At 37.3% G+C, this 16,875-nt stretch overlaps 1 protein-coding gene across 1 annotated transcript in view; it reads right to left on the bottom strand.

Moving 5' to 3' along the window:
* Positions 1-16,540: 16,540 nt before the first annotated feature.
* WIF1 (WNT inhibitory factor 1) overlaps positions 16,541-16,875 on the bottom strand; it is a 30,478-nt gene continuing 30,143 nt past the window's right edge. The window contains exon 10 of the mRNA XM_063308622.1: positions 16,541-16,752. Within this exon, the coding sequence (XP_063164692.1) occupies positions 16,631-16,752 (122 nt within the window). The 3' untranslated portion in view covers positions 16,541-16,630. The remainder of the gene's footprint in view (positions 16,753-16,875) is intronic.

Raw genomic sequence — 16,875 nt, 5'->3', positions numbered from 1 at the left:
ATTCCCAATGCAGGAAAATGCAATATCTGATAGCAGTGATACTTATTAATCAGGAGAACTTTCTACCACAAATAAGTGGAAATATATTTAGAAACTATGAAGTTTAGAGCTTTAAAGGACAGGACCAAAGCACTGAATTTAGCTCAGAAACAAATTGTGCTCTATAATTAGATATCATCCTGTTGCCCTGTAATTATATGTAATTATAATTATTTCCCTATAATTTAATATCATGGAAATGACTGCCTTCTAGGAAATTTTTTTTTTTTAATATGATCAAGATGCAACTGTGTGATTCATTTGCCTCAGATAAGAAAGTAGAGCTCAAAAAAGATCACAAAAGCAATAAGAACTGATTCCTACCAAATCTTTGCAAACAAGACAACAAAAACACAATATAATCTCTATGTGTCTAGAGAACAAGAAAACGTTCCGGAGATATCTATCTGTCTACCTACCTACCTACCTACCTACCATCTCCAAAATGTGGGTTGGGTACCATTTTCCTATCAGATGTGGTTCAATGTTAGCTAAGAAACTTAGGTCAAATTAAAAAAAAGATGTTCTTTCCATTCTCACTCCCCTTCCAGAGTATAAGAGCAGTGCATAAGAAGGAGATGTTGAAATCTGCACTCTTATTACCACCACCCCCAATCATCCTGCCAGATTGCAGGAAGATACAGTACCCCAACGGGTGTCTGTGTCTGTACAGATGGGGGGAGAGAGAGAGATTGCAGTTAAGGAGAGAAGATTTCCATTTCCTCTTTTCTTTAGGCTGAAATTTAAATCTGGATCTAAACTTCCCATGCCTACTTTTGAGTAAAGAAGAAAATGGAGTAGGGTATGTATCATATATTTAATGTAAGGGGTACTCTGAGCCCTAGGACAGCAGGGAATCAGAGGAAAAATGACTTAAATAGCATTTCTACTAGTTGAAGAGTCTTAAAAGTTCAGTCCTTTGGGAGCATTTAGCACACGAATGCAATTAAAATTAAAGAGTAAGCTGTTATATAAAAGTACCCATTCATTTCAACAAATGAAAACTTTTTGCTGAAGACTAATTTACAGTTGTGGTATGAACTTTACTCTTTTACTACAATTTCTTGGTCTCTCCCTCAAACTTAATTCAAAATATATTAGAAATGTCTTTTCCTGTCATGACTATTACAGTCAATTTTCTGAAATACCAACATTACTTAACCCTAGGAAAATAACAATAATAAGAGATCTTTAAATATAAGCAAACTACATGGTGACATTTTGTGGTAGTCATTATTCTCTGCCAAACTGGAAGACTGACATATAGAACTGTTAATTTCAGCTTTACATAACTGCAGACTTTGATTATCTTTAATTGTTGGCATAGTTTTAGACTGGTGTTTTTCAACTTTAAGATGTGGCTGGGGAATTCTGGGAGTTGAAGCCTATACATCTTAAAGTTGCTGAGTTTGAAAAACACTGTTTAAGATGTTTCATGGGAAAGTCAGATATCTTTTCTTCCACTTGCCTCTCATATCTCTCCCCTCCCCGCCCACCATCCCCATGAAACAACCAATGGTTACCTCTGTGACATGGGGAAAACCACATTTGTGAAGGTGCCTTCTTTCTTACTGTCTCAAGTGGAAGCAGATTACAATGAACCTGTAGGGCTTGTGTTCAAAACATCTGGGAATCATTTACAAACAACACTGGAAACTGTTTTTATTTGATCCAAGGTGTCCCATTTTGAAGTGGGACAGAGGTTCCTGCTACAGTTTTAAAAAGTGTACAAATATTTAGAGATGAAAGTTCTAAATTAAACCCAGACCTGGGGTTTGTCACAACCAGGCATGGGCTGAGTTGCTCTGTCCTTGTGCCTTCCCTCTTCCCACTTTTTCCCCATTATCCTTTTTACCTGGTGCACCTGGTACAACTGTATATATCAGGAAAGCTTATTTTGAAGGATGAGGTTTATTTTATTTCGTTTGGAGGCTTGCTTTCTTTTGCACACTTTTTCTTGTTTAAGGGAGAGGAAACTCACTAACCAGGATGTGAAGATGGCTTTCTAAACAAAGAACAGCTTAAAGGTGACTAAAAACAAAGTCCTTGGGGCTTCTCTCTGGTTTTTTTTAAAAGAACCATGCAATTCCCTAGATGAAAACAGCGGGCCGATACCTCTGGGTGATCACCTCTGCACGGCCTCCTGCTGGCGTGCTTATCCATAGAGGCCTATTCCAGCTCAAGGCATTTCCACGCCTGAAAAGGAGCCAAATGCTGCCCTGAGCTGCTGAGCTGCTGGAATAAACCCTCTGGAAACCAACAAACATCATCTCACACCAGTTCCTGCTATCCCCCTGCTCCATCCCCCCCCGCCCCCCCATTCTGCTCTTTTTATGATTTGCTCTGCTGCAAAGAACAAAATCCTTTTGCCAGAAGTCTGAAAAGTTTGAGATGTTTCTGCCCAATAAAAAATTGTTGCATTTATTTGTTTGTTTACTAAATTTGTGCTGCTCTCCAAAACACAAAGTTGTTTATGATAGAATTAAATCCAAAAAATCGAAAGCAAGCTGTGAAGTTGCTTGATTTCAGTAACTCATGCCTTGATCGCCACTCAGTTGGACTACTACAATGCACGCCATGTGGGGCTGCCTTTGGAAACCGCCTGGAAGCTGCGGATGGTGCAAAATGCAGTGGCAAGGTTATGGGCAGGGCAGTTCCACCAATACAGAATTTCACCTGTAGTAATGTTGCAGCATGGTGGTCAGAAGACATCAGAGCCCAATTCAAAGGCTGGCAATTGCCTTTAACGCCTTAAACGATATATCAGGCAACACCTGGTCAGATTTGAATCTGTGATTTTATCTTTTATCTGTTTTTATGATTTTTTGTTTTTGGTTTTGTATGCCACCCAGAGTCCTATGGATTTGGATGGCTATAACCAATTTGAATAAACAAATAAAATCTGCCTGTCCAGTCTGATCGTTGAGGGATGGCCTGCTGCAAGTTCCCTTCCCTGGTAAGGTTCATGGGGTATGGGTGGGGGGAGGCTTTTCTGTAATAGCCCCACCAATACTCTCCCCTCTCCAAAATATGTGAAGACCCCACCTTGCTGCAACTCCGTAAAAAGATTAAAGCAGTTTTATTTCAACGTGCTTCTAGTACCAGATGCCTGCCTGTGGGTTTTATTTTTGCTTTCTGTTCTGTTAGTCGCTCTTTTGGGGGAGATGGGCGGTAACAAAATTTGAATAATTAAATAAATAAATGAAATTTTATGTTTTTTTGTTCTGGATATTGTTCTGATCTCCAGACTTGTTTTTATGTTTGTTAGTTTTCTTTCTGGGGCAGGTTCTAAGAACTGAAAAATAAATAAATGTAGAGCCATAAGCCAAAGCTCGCAGATTGCATATGAATCAGCATAACCTGTTTTCAGAATCTGAGAAGGAGCCAGATGTAGAGCCCATGTAGCTCTGGAAAGGTGGTCAAATATGCTGTATCGCCCTTCATATCCCCTCAGAGAATTCTTTCTTCCTCTCTAAAGGTTGGCTGCTTAAAGAGGTCCTGCTGGGCTTCAGACCAAAGCACAGTTCAGAAGATTTCTGAGCAGATTGGAAGGGTTGTTAAGAGAGAATATTAAGGTGGAGACAGACAAGGGCATTTCTCTAAGGCAGTTTTTTCTCAACCTTGGCAAATTTAAGATGTGTGGACTTCAACTCCCAGCATTCCACAGCCACCATGTTGAAGTCCACACATCTTAAAGTTGCCAAGGCTGAGAAACACCGCTCTAAGGAGAATGGGAGGCCAAGGCAGAAGAGAGCAATTCTGAGGCTCTCAACAAAGGAGAAGTCAGGGAAGGAAACCAGGCGACCAGCAGCTACCACTGGGAGAAGACTGCAGCCAGCACAGAAACTGAGGCCTAAAGTCATTTAAGATTCTGTGCAGCCAAAGACAGTTAAAAAAAAAAAAGAACTGGGGCTTGTCAAACAATTGGAATACATCGCTCTCTCCCACGATTTATTATACTCTCGGCTTAATTGCTTTTTAATTTTAATGTCTTTTTTTCTTTGCTCCTTTCTCCTTCCCTATTAAAGAATGTCAAGCCCAAGCTAAATAAAAAAAGATGGAGCTGAATAATTTGAGTGGAAAAGGTCTTGACGAAGAGGAAAGATTTTCCTCCAAAGGAGGCCCCGCGCATTTCTAGATAGGTCAGCTGAAAAAAAATCTTGTATCCATTAATACAACAGAGAAAGTAGCCAGCAACAGACTGGGCAGTAAACTGCAATTAAGCCAATCTGGAATTTTCAGGCAAGTAGGAGCAAAGTAATAAGGGCTTTTTTTCAGAAAGTTTTTTAGAATAGTCAGTGTTTAATTTCCTTAAAATTAATTTAGCAATATACTGTATGTATGTAACTTACCAGCACAAAACATATATGTAAATTACCAGACTACAAAACTACTTTAGTCTGCTGCACAACCCCCTCTTTAGAGAAGTCCTCAGGTATGAGAAAATATTATTCTCATTGTAATGGCTTGATTTATTTACCAGCTATGTAATTTTAGTCTGGTTCTTTTACTTCTTATTTATATGTTTTATTGCTTTACTGCTAGCTTTACTTTTACATTTTACTATAATATTGTATTGTTTGGAATATTCTCTGCGCCTTTATACTACTTATTATTCATTATACTCTCATTAATAAGAATATGAAACATCTGCAAGGAATAATTTATACCAGAGTAGACTCTTAAATCACCAGAATGTTCTAGGTGGTTATATTTACCATGAAAGAAGACCAATTTCAATAAATCTTAGTTTTTGTGTGGTAAAACCCAATATATTGTTCACTACTTTTTTTTCTCTAGTCCACATTCATGGTACTAGGTTGGGGCAATTATACACATTTTAGGGTCTGGACCTCCATAACAGCTGTATTTATATTCTGTTGTTGCAATAAAGGCCACATCTTATAATTCCTCACATTCCTAGTGGTTGCTGGTAAAAAATGAGGTAAGTCTCTATATAAACACACCAAACCTCTACAGTGTTTAAGGGAAGCAGTGCTGTCTATATTAGGAATTGTTATTTGGTGATAGTATGAAGAAAATCATTTTTTGTGGTGACACTAGGGCTATCTGATTTAGATTGCCAAAACCTGGATGACCATTCGATGACAGCAAAGAGGTACAGAAAATTCTAGCCCTTTGTTGCCATCTACTGGTCAAGTTGAATCTACTGGTCAAGTTTCTGCTCCTAGATCTGGTTGGCTTAGTTGGCTGCCTACTTACCTTGGTAACCTCACACTGATGATGTTACCTACTTGGGTAATGAAATGTGCAAGCAAACAACCAAGCTCAGAGAGTCCCAAGAACTCCAGAGTTTAACCCTGACCTACAGATAGTCTCTTCTATTGTATAACTATAGATGCTGCTGACCAACACGGTCATTAAAAAATTGGACAACATTCTGTTTACCCATCAGAGGTTACACTCAGTTCTTACAGCATATAATACAGTTCGTTTATTTTTGTCCTACATTATAGCTGTCATCACAGACCATGTCTTAACATTTTGAATATGATACTCTGAGACCATTTTCATCTTTCTGGCTCTGTTCTCTTTTTGTCCTGTCAAACACATAATTCTTAGGTTAAATGACAGCAGAAAGACTAAAGATGAATTCAGAAAACCATTTGATTGATTATTGTTGCCTGCTAAACATTCAGTTCTGTCTGGAACAGTGTCTGTGTGTATGGATGGATGGATGGAGGGAATCCTGTTATGATGAAGATTTTGATAAACCAATACTCTTAAAGATAAATTGTCTTAAATAATAAACTAGCCAGAGATAAGGGTAGTAAGAGATATAATTCAGCAATTTCTGAAAATTCCACCCTTGTTTCAGTTTTTAAAATTGTGAAGGGAAATTTCAGTTTACCTGCAAATTGCATGATGCTTCTGAACATCTACGGATGCATGCTTACTTCAAACTTTGTGTGTCTGTATGTGCATGCCTTCAAATCAGTCATGACTCCTGGTGATTGCCTCAACTAGCCCCTGCAATTTTCTTGACAACATTTTCAATAGTGGTTGGCTCTTGCCTTTTTCCTAGAGCTGAGAGAGAGTGATTGGCCCCAAGTCAACCAGCTGGCTTCATGCCTAAGGCAGGACTAAAACAGTCATCCAGTTTCTAGCCTGATGCCTTTAACCATCATACCAAACTAGTTCTCTCACTTTTAATTTAGTTCCTTGATAATAAGTGAGGTTTATTTGCAGTTGAGAGCCAGTTTGGTGTAAGGGCAGTTATATTGTATTGACTGGGATGATTTATGCTAATAAGCTTAGAGATAGGCAATTTGGTATCTGATGAGTAATGTAAACTTCTAATAAGTCAAACAGTGATAATTAAAACCATTGAGTATCTTTGTTAACTAGCATACAACCTTTCTGAATATCTGTGCTGCTAATTCTTATGTTTGGTATAATTCAAGCAGCTCAGAACTGAATTGTTTTTCTGTGAGATTCTCCACCCAAAATATTAGTGGGTAGATCTCAAAGGGGGCTGGAAAAGCATTGTTCTGTTCTCCTCCTTATACTCTCTGCCCTTCTCTCCCCCTTCCCCATCACATTCCTATCCAGACAGAATAAATCCTTCAGCAGCATTCTTTATCCATGGCTGTTTGATGTAGTTCCAGCAACTTCAAACACAAGAACGAACCAAACTCGTTAAAGTCGAAATGGCTGAGATTCCTCTGTCAAGGGAACAGGCAATAGCGACAATGCAGTCTGATTGTCATGAGTACGGCTGGATATGAAATGCCCTGGGACAAACTGGCTGAATGGCCTTTCCAACCCTTCTGTTTTGATGCATCTTTTGTAAATCTGTTACCAACTAAACAAGAGACAGAACCCCCCTGAGTAGCTTTACTGCTGTGCTAAAAACAACTTTATGGGAATAGGAGCTCAAGGCGAGACACACAAGAAAACTTCAAGGAGGGTCTGAATTAGCATGCTTGTATTGAAGGGGGTTGGCTGTCCTTAAGAATTTCACAGCCCTTCTTTTCAAGTCTTGGAACTGCCTTGCACCTTTCATATGCGGGCAGGGTGAGCTAATTCCTAAAATACACTACTTCCTAGAATGTAGTGCCTTCCAGATGGTTTTTACCATCTCTTATTGTTGCCAGACAGCATGGTTGGGAGTGTTGAGAGATATATTCAACATATCTCGGAATGATCCCATTGAGGAAGGTTGTGCTACAAGCATAGCACTCAGGCAATTGGGTGGCAAATCCTCTTGTCTGGTGCCATAAATTAAAGTAAAATAAGGGGTGCACCCTTCTTTGCCTACCTTCCTGCTCTCCACAGGCATAATAAGAAACTGCAGAACACTATCTCAAGTCAAACTATTTTCTTTGGTGCTTACAATGAGATTTTTAAAATTAAATTATCCTGCTTCATTCACAGTGTTATAGAGGAAAGGTCAAAGTTCATCACTTTTTATTTGTGATCCTGCATATCACATAGTGATGAAGAACATAAGCAGTATATTCAATGTACATGGTACCATTCATCACAAATTATTTGTCCCCAAATTGTGGTGAATTGTTAAAATCAGAGATTATGATATCATCATTATCAATTCAAATGCAAACAGTATTTCAGAATTCCATGTCCTTCCTCTCGTTATTACTTGCCTACATGGCAAAGGTAGGGAATTTGCGATCCTCTAGATTTGGTTGAATTCCAGTTCTGATCAGCCCTAGTTAGTATGAGTAGTGATCAGGGATGATGTGAGTTATAATCCAACAACACTTGGACCTTGCTACGTAATATGCTTACAGTACATGAATATCCTTGTTTTGCCAGTGTGAGGCTGAGACTGAAAAAGTATTAGGTTTAATCCCTGGTATTTCCAGGTAGGAATTGGACAGTTATCTACATAAACCTTTTGTAATGATGAGTAGATAATATTTAATGAGATTGATCAGTTGCCTTACCCCTATAACACAACTTTTTATGTTTATATTGTGGCAGGCCAATGGTAGCATAATGAGTTCGTGGCTGAAGTGACTGTTTAAGTAGAGATCTCCCATCTCATAGTCACCATGTGATGGGTTTAGAGATCATGCTAAGCCATGAGTTCATACGTGTGGTTGGTTAGCTTACAGTTCAGTATATTGTGCAAAACTGGAGAGTTGGGGGAATTGATAGATGCCAGGTTTTTCTCAGCCTATACCAGAACTAAAAGCCTCACAGGCAATGGGATCAAAGTTGTACTTCCTGATACATCTTTGTATTTATTGCAAGAACCAGGAAAGCTATTAAAGAAGCAATCTAGCAATCATCAAGTGTCAGATACAAGTCCTGTTTATAGTACAAGCAAGGCTGAATGTTTGTAGTTCTTTTTCCTGCCAGTACGGTACAGCATAATGGGATGAACTCCTTACACTTTGGGGCACAAATGATGAACATCTCTGTATTGTCATTGTAACAAAACAGTGTAGTCTCAGGTTCAGCAGAATCGACAGCAGGATAGTCCAAATTGGTAGCCAGAGGGTCACAATGCAAGCCCCACCCACATTCAAAAGGGGTGGGATTTGCATCATGATAATGATGATGATGCCAAATTTCACCCATCTCCACAGATGCCATTTCTCAAGCTGTTTATCTCTTGCCAGATCTTATAGTAGACCATCATTCAGCTAAATACAGTATGTGTAAACACAGGAACAATGTAATTTATTTTGTTTTGGTTCAGCATGATGTATAAACTTCAGCAAATTATGGGATATGGCTTCATGCAATCTGTGAATGCAACCAATGACAGCTTGCTCAATAAATCATGCATAAACAAACCATGGCTTAGCTCAAAGAATGAACTTAATATTTTTATCATTTTGTCACAAAGTTCACTAGACTACCTTAGTTTATAGGATATGGTGAGTACTTTTCCTATTAACCTGTTATGTTTTCCACTTCATTCTCTATTTTATGTGGGCATGTACAGATGCTTGTAATCTCCCATTCCCAATTAGTATTCTAGTCCACTTATATTCAGTATGATTCATTTTTGAAAAAGAAAAAAAAAATCACAAGATAACAAATCTCAAACTTCTCAGAACCACCAAATTACAACAATAACAACAGTTTAAAATGTTGTTGAAAACTATAGGCTATGCCTATCATATGCTAGTCCATTTTAATACTAAAATTGTTCAGAATGGATATGTTTCTATTATTTTTCTTTGTGGTCTAGCCATCGCACTCTAGCTCTAGTTAAATGATTTACTGTGCAACTTAATGCCTTTCAGCTTTCAGTTAGTAGATAAAAGAGATCCCCAGAACAAGCTGCCAAAAAAGAATTTTTTTTTTCCAAACACAGATTTTGGCAAACAGTGGAAAGCTCAGCTTGGCAGAGAGTTGAGGAAGGATCACATAACTTTCTTTGATACATCTGTGGTACCAAACAGGAAAAAGCTGGTGTATCTCCTCCTCCCACACTCCAGTCTTCAACAGATCATTTTGGATATTGGACATCCTGAGGTTTTGTTTATGGTGTTTTGTATATACTCATTCAGTGTTAGCAAAAAGTACAAGTTTTACGTATTTTTATGAAATGACCTCCAGAAGGGTACCACTGGACCTGCTCCACTCACCAGAGCAGCCCAGGATGGTGCACCAATTATACCTTTCAACTGGTATTTGCTGCTCCCACCATATTTTCCTCACCTTAACCAAAGTTATGTGATCAAACCTGAAAGAAGAGACAGGGGGCCTTAGGCAAAGATCTAGTAGTTTAACTGGGGAGGCCTAGACCTTCTGAAGCATGTTTCTAACCTCTGTGCCTCAAAACACAGTTTGGCACCAAAAATCTGTTTAAAATGTCATTACTGTAAGACACCAGGACAGCAGAGATAAACATGGATTAATATCAGGCATAAAGAAAAGTATTAAACTTCCAAAGAAAAGTGGAACAATAACTGGTGTGCCCATACCAAAAGGAGACTGGGCCTCAGAGAAAAGCTAGTTTTGAAGAAAATTAGCCAAGGCTTCAGGAAAAAAAAAATCAGACCATTACCATGTGTTTTTATGTAGTTATTCATGGCACCTAGAAATCATGGTGGATTATTTTTCTTCCTGAATCCTCAAGATACTACCTGAAGGATTTATATTCCTTATAGCCAGCTGCTTTTCCAGAGAGATTCAAAACAACAAAATTCTCCAACACACTCTTCCCTTGCTATTTAACCTCAAGGAGAGGTGAATTGTGTTTACTAAGGGGTTTATCTCACTAGAAGTATAGGGCATATATAGAACAATTCTGTGTTCTGATCTAACTGTGATCTCTAGAAATGGGTTGCTAGAGGTGCCTGTTACACTGTCTCATTATTATGTTAAAGTATCTCATTGATTTTTATGCTATGGATGGGAGGGACATCATCATATCCTTCAACTCAAAATGTTTTGGACTAATGGTATTCTTAAAAGTGACTTATTGCAGTATATATCTAGATTACTATTAGAATAGAATAGTAAAATATAGTTAGCAATATGAGTAAGCAGAAAGCCAGTTTGGTGTAGTGGCTAAGGCCTCAGGCTACAAACCGGGAGACTGTGAGTTCTAGTCCCGCCTTAGGCACAAAGCCAGCTGTGTGTCCTTGGCCACTCACTTTCTCTCAGCCCTAGGAAGGAGGCTATGGCAAACCACTTCTGAAATCTTGCCAAGAAAACTGCAGGGATTTGTCCAGGCAGTCACCAGGAGTCAACAATGACTCGAAGGAACAAAAAAAAAAGAAGTAAAGATAATGTTGATGTCACTATTCATTTCCATGTTACATTTTGCTATTGCCTAGAGTTCACTACCAAGATGCTCACAGAGTGCCAGCATCTCTTTTTTGCTTTCAGTCATCTCTTTGACTTTACTTACCATTTGCCATTAGTAATTAAAACAAAAATAAAAGTGGAATGTCACATAAGGAACTAATACTGTTTTATTTCAAAAACAAAGGCAATCAAAAACAAATGACATGATTGCTCCAATTAATGTTTCTATTAGGATAGTGAGCTTTCAATTATCTTTCATAATTTCAAATATATCTGTAGAAGGTTTGAAACAAGTAGATGAATTACAAGCTTAAATTTCAGTCTCTTCCTTATGTTAAATGGGACATTTTCAAGTTGTTTAACAAGTGAACATGTGTCTAACTACTTAATAAATCATCATCTGCATAGTTCTTTGTATTTTCTGTGCTTAATGGATCCTTTGATTTAGTTGTTTGTTTTTTGATTGGTGCCAGAGGAAATTGATTGATCCTTTTCGGGTAGAACAGAGCCATCTGAATGATCAAAAGGAGTTTTAGTCTAAATACTAAGAAACAAACTGTTTTCTCATTGTTCCTAAAATCCTCAAGATATTGTGCAGGCCTAACATAGCTCTTCTTTTATCTGTGGGTGGTCTCAAGATACTCCAACAGGTTTTCATGGGAAAGAAACACAGGGGGGCAATATAGAGCAAATAAATTTGTTATTCCAATATTTATTTTAGTTTATTTATAGAAGCATGTGATATTCCTTTTCTGCCCTAAGATCAGCTTTGAAAATGGTTTTTATTGCAAAACTCAATCAAACCAAACATTTGTAAATAACAAAAATTAAAACTAGAACTTCAGAATCAAAATGTGCAGGAAAAAAATTTAACCTTATCTTAGAAGCCATTGAAAGTCAAACTGAGTAAGACGCCTGCCTAAAAATCGTTGGGACCTATGGTTCTTACTTTGAAAGGAAATGCTATAGTGAAATGTTACCATATTAAAGGATTTGTTCTATGTTCCCAACTACTGAACATCTTTTGCTGATGGGAGATTCAACAGATCCTCTGAAGGTAGTCTCCAGGCAGGTTCATCTGGATCTTTCAGATATCCTGGTCTCAAGCTACTTCTTCATGAATTGCAAAGTTTTAAACTAAGATTATTTTTCATGGGTAGAATCTATACTGGAGCCCTTTAATTTCTGTCAGTTATGGTTGTGCTAATATTATTTCCTAAGTGTAATTGTTACTTAAGGAGCATATCTTAAGGAATGCAATGCAGAATCTGTTTATTTGTTTTTTTTTAAAAAAATTGATTTACATCTTGCCTTTTCCCCACAAAAATAAGCCTTTGATGGAATTTGGCCTGAGACAATGACTGGCTCAAAGCCACATAGTGATCTTCCATGACTAAGTATGATCTTGAAAACTGGGTCTTTCCAACCCCAATCCACTTTACTGCTACACGACACTGGCTCTTTACATACTGCATTATAAAGCACAGCCTGAGAAGGTGACATCTGCAGACACTATCAGACTCCCACCAAGAGGCACTCCCAAACCACAGTAAAGGTAAGATACAAGAACCATGTTTCATAAGATTTTGATATCTCGCAAGATTTCATAAGACTTTGGACAACTGAAAGCTCTTTTTGGGATGATGCCTGAGCCATTGTACATAATAACACCTATACGCATTGTTAGGTTTTAATTCATCTTTGCTCCAGGAATTCCCATGTTTTCCCACCATCGGTCCTTTTCCTTATGAAAGAAAGTGTTGGCTAAAAAGATTATTATGCAACCCTGGCAGGAAGAAGGATAGAGAAAGATATAAGAAAAGAAAGATACAAGAAGTACGTAAGTAAATACCCTTTCATTGGCAGCCTTGCTCTATCATCTCTCTTGAAGTTTATGAGTCATCTTAACTTTATAATGCACGCACTATTTAGCATTTACAACATTATTAATATAGAATAAAATATAACACAAAACAGAAGTTTGATAATTCTTTTGATTTGACAGTTGTTAAATTTAGAAATCATAAAGTACACATTTCAACTACATGAGTTTATGTTACAATTTTGCTATTGTGGATATAGGTTTTTGGAAAAAATTAATGACTCATTCTTGCTAGGCGTTTGTTTTCTATTACCGTTTAGGATTCCAGCAATGATTTATTAGAGTTTTAAGTTCAAATTCTTAGATGATATGGACAAATTCATTGGTTTGGGACAAATCAAACATTTTGAGAGTCCATACGATAACATTTGGTATCCACAAGTGCAATCTACCAATCAATCTGATATTTATTTCTGTGAAGTCTTGTAGGTAGTTGCAAAAGTTATTTAATGGTTTTAAATAAGTAATAAAAATTGAAACATTGAGCTCAATAGATACCAGTTTTTTTACAGTGGAAGAATCATACAATTTCTTCCACCTTAGCTATACAGTTTATTGCATATGATTCCTTTTAGTTGTATTTCAGGTGTTGCTTTTATCAGTCAAAAGCTGTGCTCATACATCATGCTAAGCCAAGTTTTGTGGCTCATCAAATATATAATGAAAAGAGCCATAGATTGTTAGAAATACAATTCATTTGTAGTAGAATTCCTAAAGCTTTTCTTGAACTGGGAATGATGGGAATTGTTTGGGCCAAGAAGTCTTCAAGGAAAGCTACTCTATAGTCTAGTTCTTAAATTCTGTACTACTGAGAGCTCCTAAAGCCATAAATAAAGTGTGATCACTCTGTGCATAAAAATAATGATTTCATTAGGGCTAACTGCAATTTTATGTACTGCTCTTTAGAAGTAAGCCTGACTGAACTTGGTTGAAATTATTTCTAAGTAAATATGTAGGTTTAGTTTGTTGCATTCCTATCTTTCATCACAAGTTCATTCCAGTGAGCTTATGGGGCTTATTCCCTTATAAGTATATATCATTGTATCATTACTCAGGATTAAGTAATTAAAATGTTCAACTGGAATACAGAAGCAAAATGCATTAATGCCTTTATCGCACAGGTGTTAATTTTTTACACATATCTTGACATTCTTAATAATGAAATAATTGCTTTATTAAAAGCTAAGTTGGCAGAATATCAGTTACCAAAAGGAACAAGACACTAAATAAATGTCATGGACAACCATGATTCATAACACAATAAAGCACAAAACTTTTATTTTGTGAGATGGGCGGTGATATAATTTGAAATATAATTAATTAGGAGCTAAGATTTCTCTCTAAGATGTGTCAGTCAACTATATGGGAACAGGGCGATATTCCCGCTTGGTTTCACTGGTGTTAAGTATTAAAGCACTATGTAAGGCCTACCATGCTAGACTATAGAATATTAAATACAGACAATTGTGGCCATGATATCCGATTGAAATTCAATTCAAATAGACATAGCCAGAGCTTGAAGGGTAACCAGATCTGGGCTGTTAAAATACAGATGACCACTAGATGGGAGCAAAGAACTTTCTATACCTCTTTGCTCCTGCCTAGTGGGTATCTGAACTCTTGCAGCCAGATCTGATAGCCCTACATCTAGTGACGCTCTCCTGGATTAAAAGTCATAAGCCACTTGGCTGATAGTTTGGCTTAGAACAAGCTATTTTAAAATTTCCCACAATGTGCCTGCCATAACATTGTTTCAGTGCATCGTTGGAACTTAAATCAGTATCTCTCAGGCAAAAAAGTATTCAAAGAGTTGCTAATGCACTGGGCCCCAAAATAGCTGTCTATTGAATCTATTCCTTTTCTGGCATGCCTGTCGTAAGGAGAATGCTTTTCATTTGTTTCTAATTTAAATACAAAGTTGTTTCTCTATACAGAGTGAATGCAATAATACTTCTAAAACAAATGAATTGTAATTTAATTCTGTTATTCAATCTTTTTATTTTTAACATATTTCTGAGCAATTGGCATCATAGTAGTAGACTGCATTAACAAAAACACATGTGCAGGAAGATCACAATAAATTAATAGATTTTAAATTGAAAATGTGCTACAGTGTAGGTTATGATTCATTTATAATGTCCACCAAAAATAAAATCGGATAGAAATTAATATCCTTATTATAACTCTAACTTCTCAATAATACAGGATGTGCTTTAGCATTCTGCTTGGATAGATCCAAAGCAAGTTAGTTACACAGTGACCTGACTCATACAGTGTGTTGACTCATTCAGCTATGGTTTATTGAATAAACTAGACATGGTTCAAATAAAAAACATGGTTTACAGACCAGTGGCCAGATACCCAACATGTTAACCAAAACCAGATGGACTACACTGTTGTGGTACAATGAGCAAACCATACCTTAGTTCTCCTTGAAAGCCTTGATTATTAGCTCAGCACCAGCTATTTAGATAGCTGTAATGTACACTAGTCCATGTCAGGCAACCTTTGGGGACAACCTGTAACCTGCAGCTGGTCCAGAAGGCAGCTGCTAGGCTGTTCAAAAGGTCAACTGTGCCACTGTGGGGCAGTATTACTGAGTTTAATGACACTACTAAATAAGAATACAGAGGGTTGCTGCCTTCTTATTCAAATCATTTCTCTCTCTGAGACAGGCTTCCACCCTTTCCCAGAGAGTATACAATACTGTAGATTAAACAAATGTATTAGCTCCTTCGAAAGTCATGTGAACAGGCCCTTGCATTCTTGCAGCTTCTCCCATCTCAGTATTGTTCCTGCTGATGTTTTTGGTTCCAAAGACAGAGGATAGGAGGAATAGATAACAGTAATGTTGTGCCAGTATATAAGGTGACTCTGGATCTTTGCACGGGGGTTGTCTTCCTGCAGCTGTCTCAGTCATAGCACAGTATGTAAAGCACGAGGATGAAAGGGGGTCTTGCATTCCAGGGTGGGTAAGCTGTGGTCCACTGAGAGTCTCCCACTCTCCACTCTACCAAGATTCAGTGACTTAATCTACAGGATGTCTTATGAAGTCATAACAGTTTATGTGTGGGTCCTTACTACATATGTCTCTCTAGTAGGATGGGTGAATTGTTTTCTTAGTTTGATACGATTTTTTAAAAATGTTTGTGTTGTAATGCTCTGTTCCTTTCAGAACATACTTTAAGAAATGTCTGCCCAGCCCCAGTTTCCTCTTCATGAATTGTTACATCTCAACACAAAATAAAGCAGCATCTTTATTTAATATATAACAATAAGTACAAAAAAGTTTCTTACGCAAGGGATGTTTTGTGTATGATATATTATATTGCTATAAGCCAATGAAAAGGGTGAGTTCATAATTCCACTTTATTTCCAATATATTATATTGTTTCAATGCCACAGCCCTGATGCATTTCATATAGAACAAGCTGTAGAAACAGAAATTGATTTTAAGTTAAAAAAATATTAAACAAAATACTAGAAGCCCTTCATTCTGAAATAGAAATCAAAAATAATTTCTATTTCGTCTATTTGTTTACGCTAGGTTGAATACAAGAAAAACTGTATGTTATAGGCTGTCATTTTAAAATTTATCCTTATGGACCATCAATTTATTCTGAGGAATTTCTGAGCATGAGTGTGTGTGCAGGTATGTGTGCATGTGCGTGCACACCCACACCCACACACCATGGTCTCAATAAAGAACTGAAATGTAGTATATAAAGAAACCAGTCAAAAGCACTGAAAACAGGAAGCCTATATAACCGTGCTAGAGAAATAAAAGTTTAAAAGAATAGTTAAGTATTGGCTCTGGGGTTTATAATGAAGCTAATAAAACTCAGGCCAGTAATCTTAAAACATAATGAACAACATTTTTAATATTGAACACATGAGAGGTTAATGAAGGCTAGAACATTGTGTAATGTAAAACATTTCAGATGTTGCAGTTCACCAGATATAATTGGATTCAGGGACTGTTTGGCTCTCTTCCGCCCGTTTAGGTGAAGGCGTGTGCTGTCTGTGCTTGGTGCCTGTTGGCTTCAGGGCATTAAGAAGGTTGGCTCCATACCCTAAAAACAAATAACCCAGTTCAAAAGTAAAGAAACTACCAAAGGAGACATGTTACTGTCACTGTAAATATTGCACATGGAACAGTATTCTGCATCTGAAACCAGGTTCATGGGTGTAAAAAT

The sequence above is a fragment of the Candoia aspera genome, chromosome 7, assembly GCF_035149785.1.
Source record: "Candoia aspera isolate rCanAsp1 chromosome 7, rCanAsp1.hap2, whole genome shotgun sequence".
Classification (NCBI taxonomy): domain Eukaryota; kingdom Metazoa; phylum Chordata; class Lepidosauria; order Squamata; family Boidae; genus Candoia; species Candoia aspera.
Note: the sequence above shows the minus strand (reverse complement) of the source record. Positions and strands in the feature narration are given on the sequence as shown.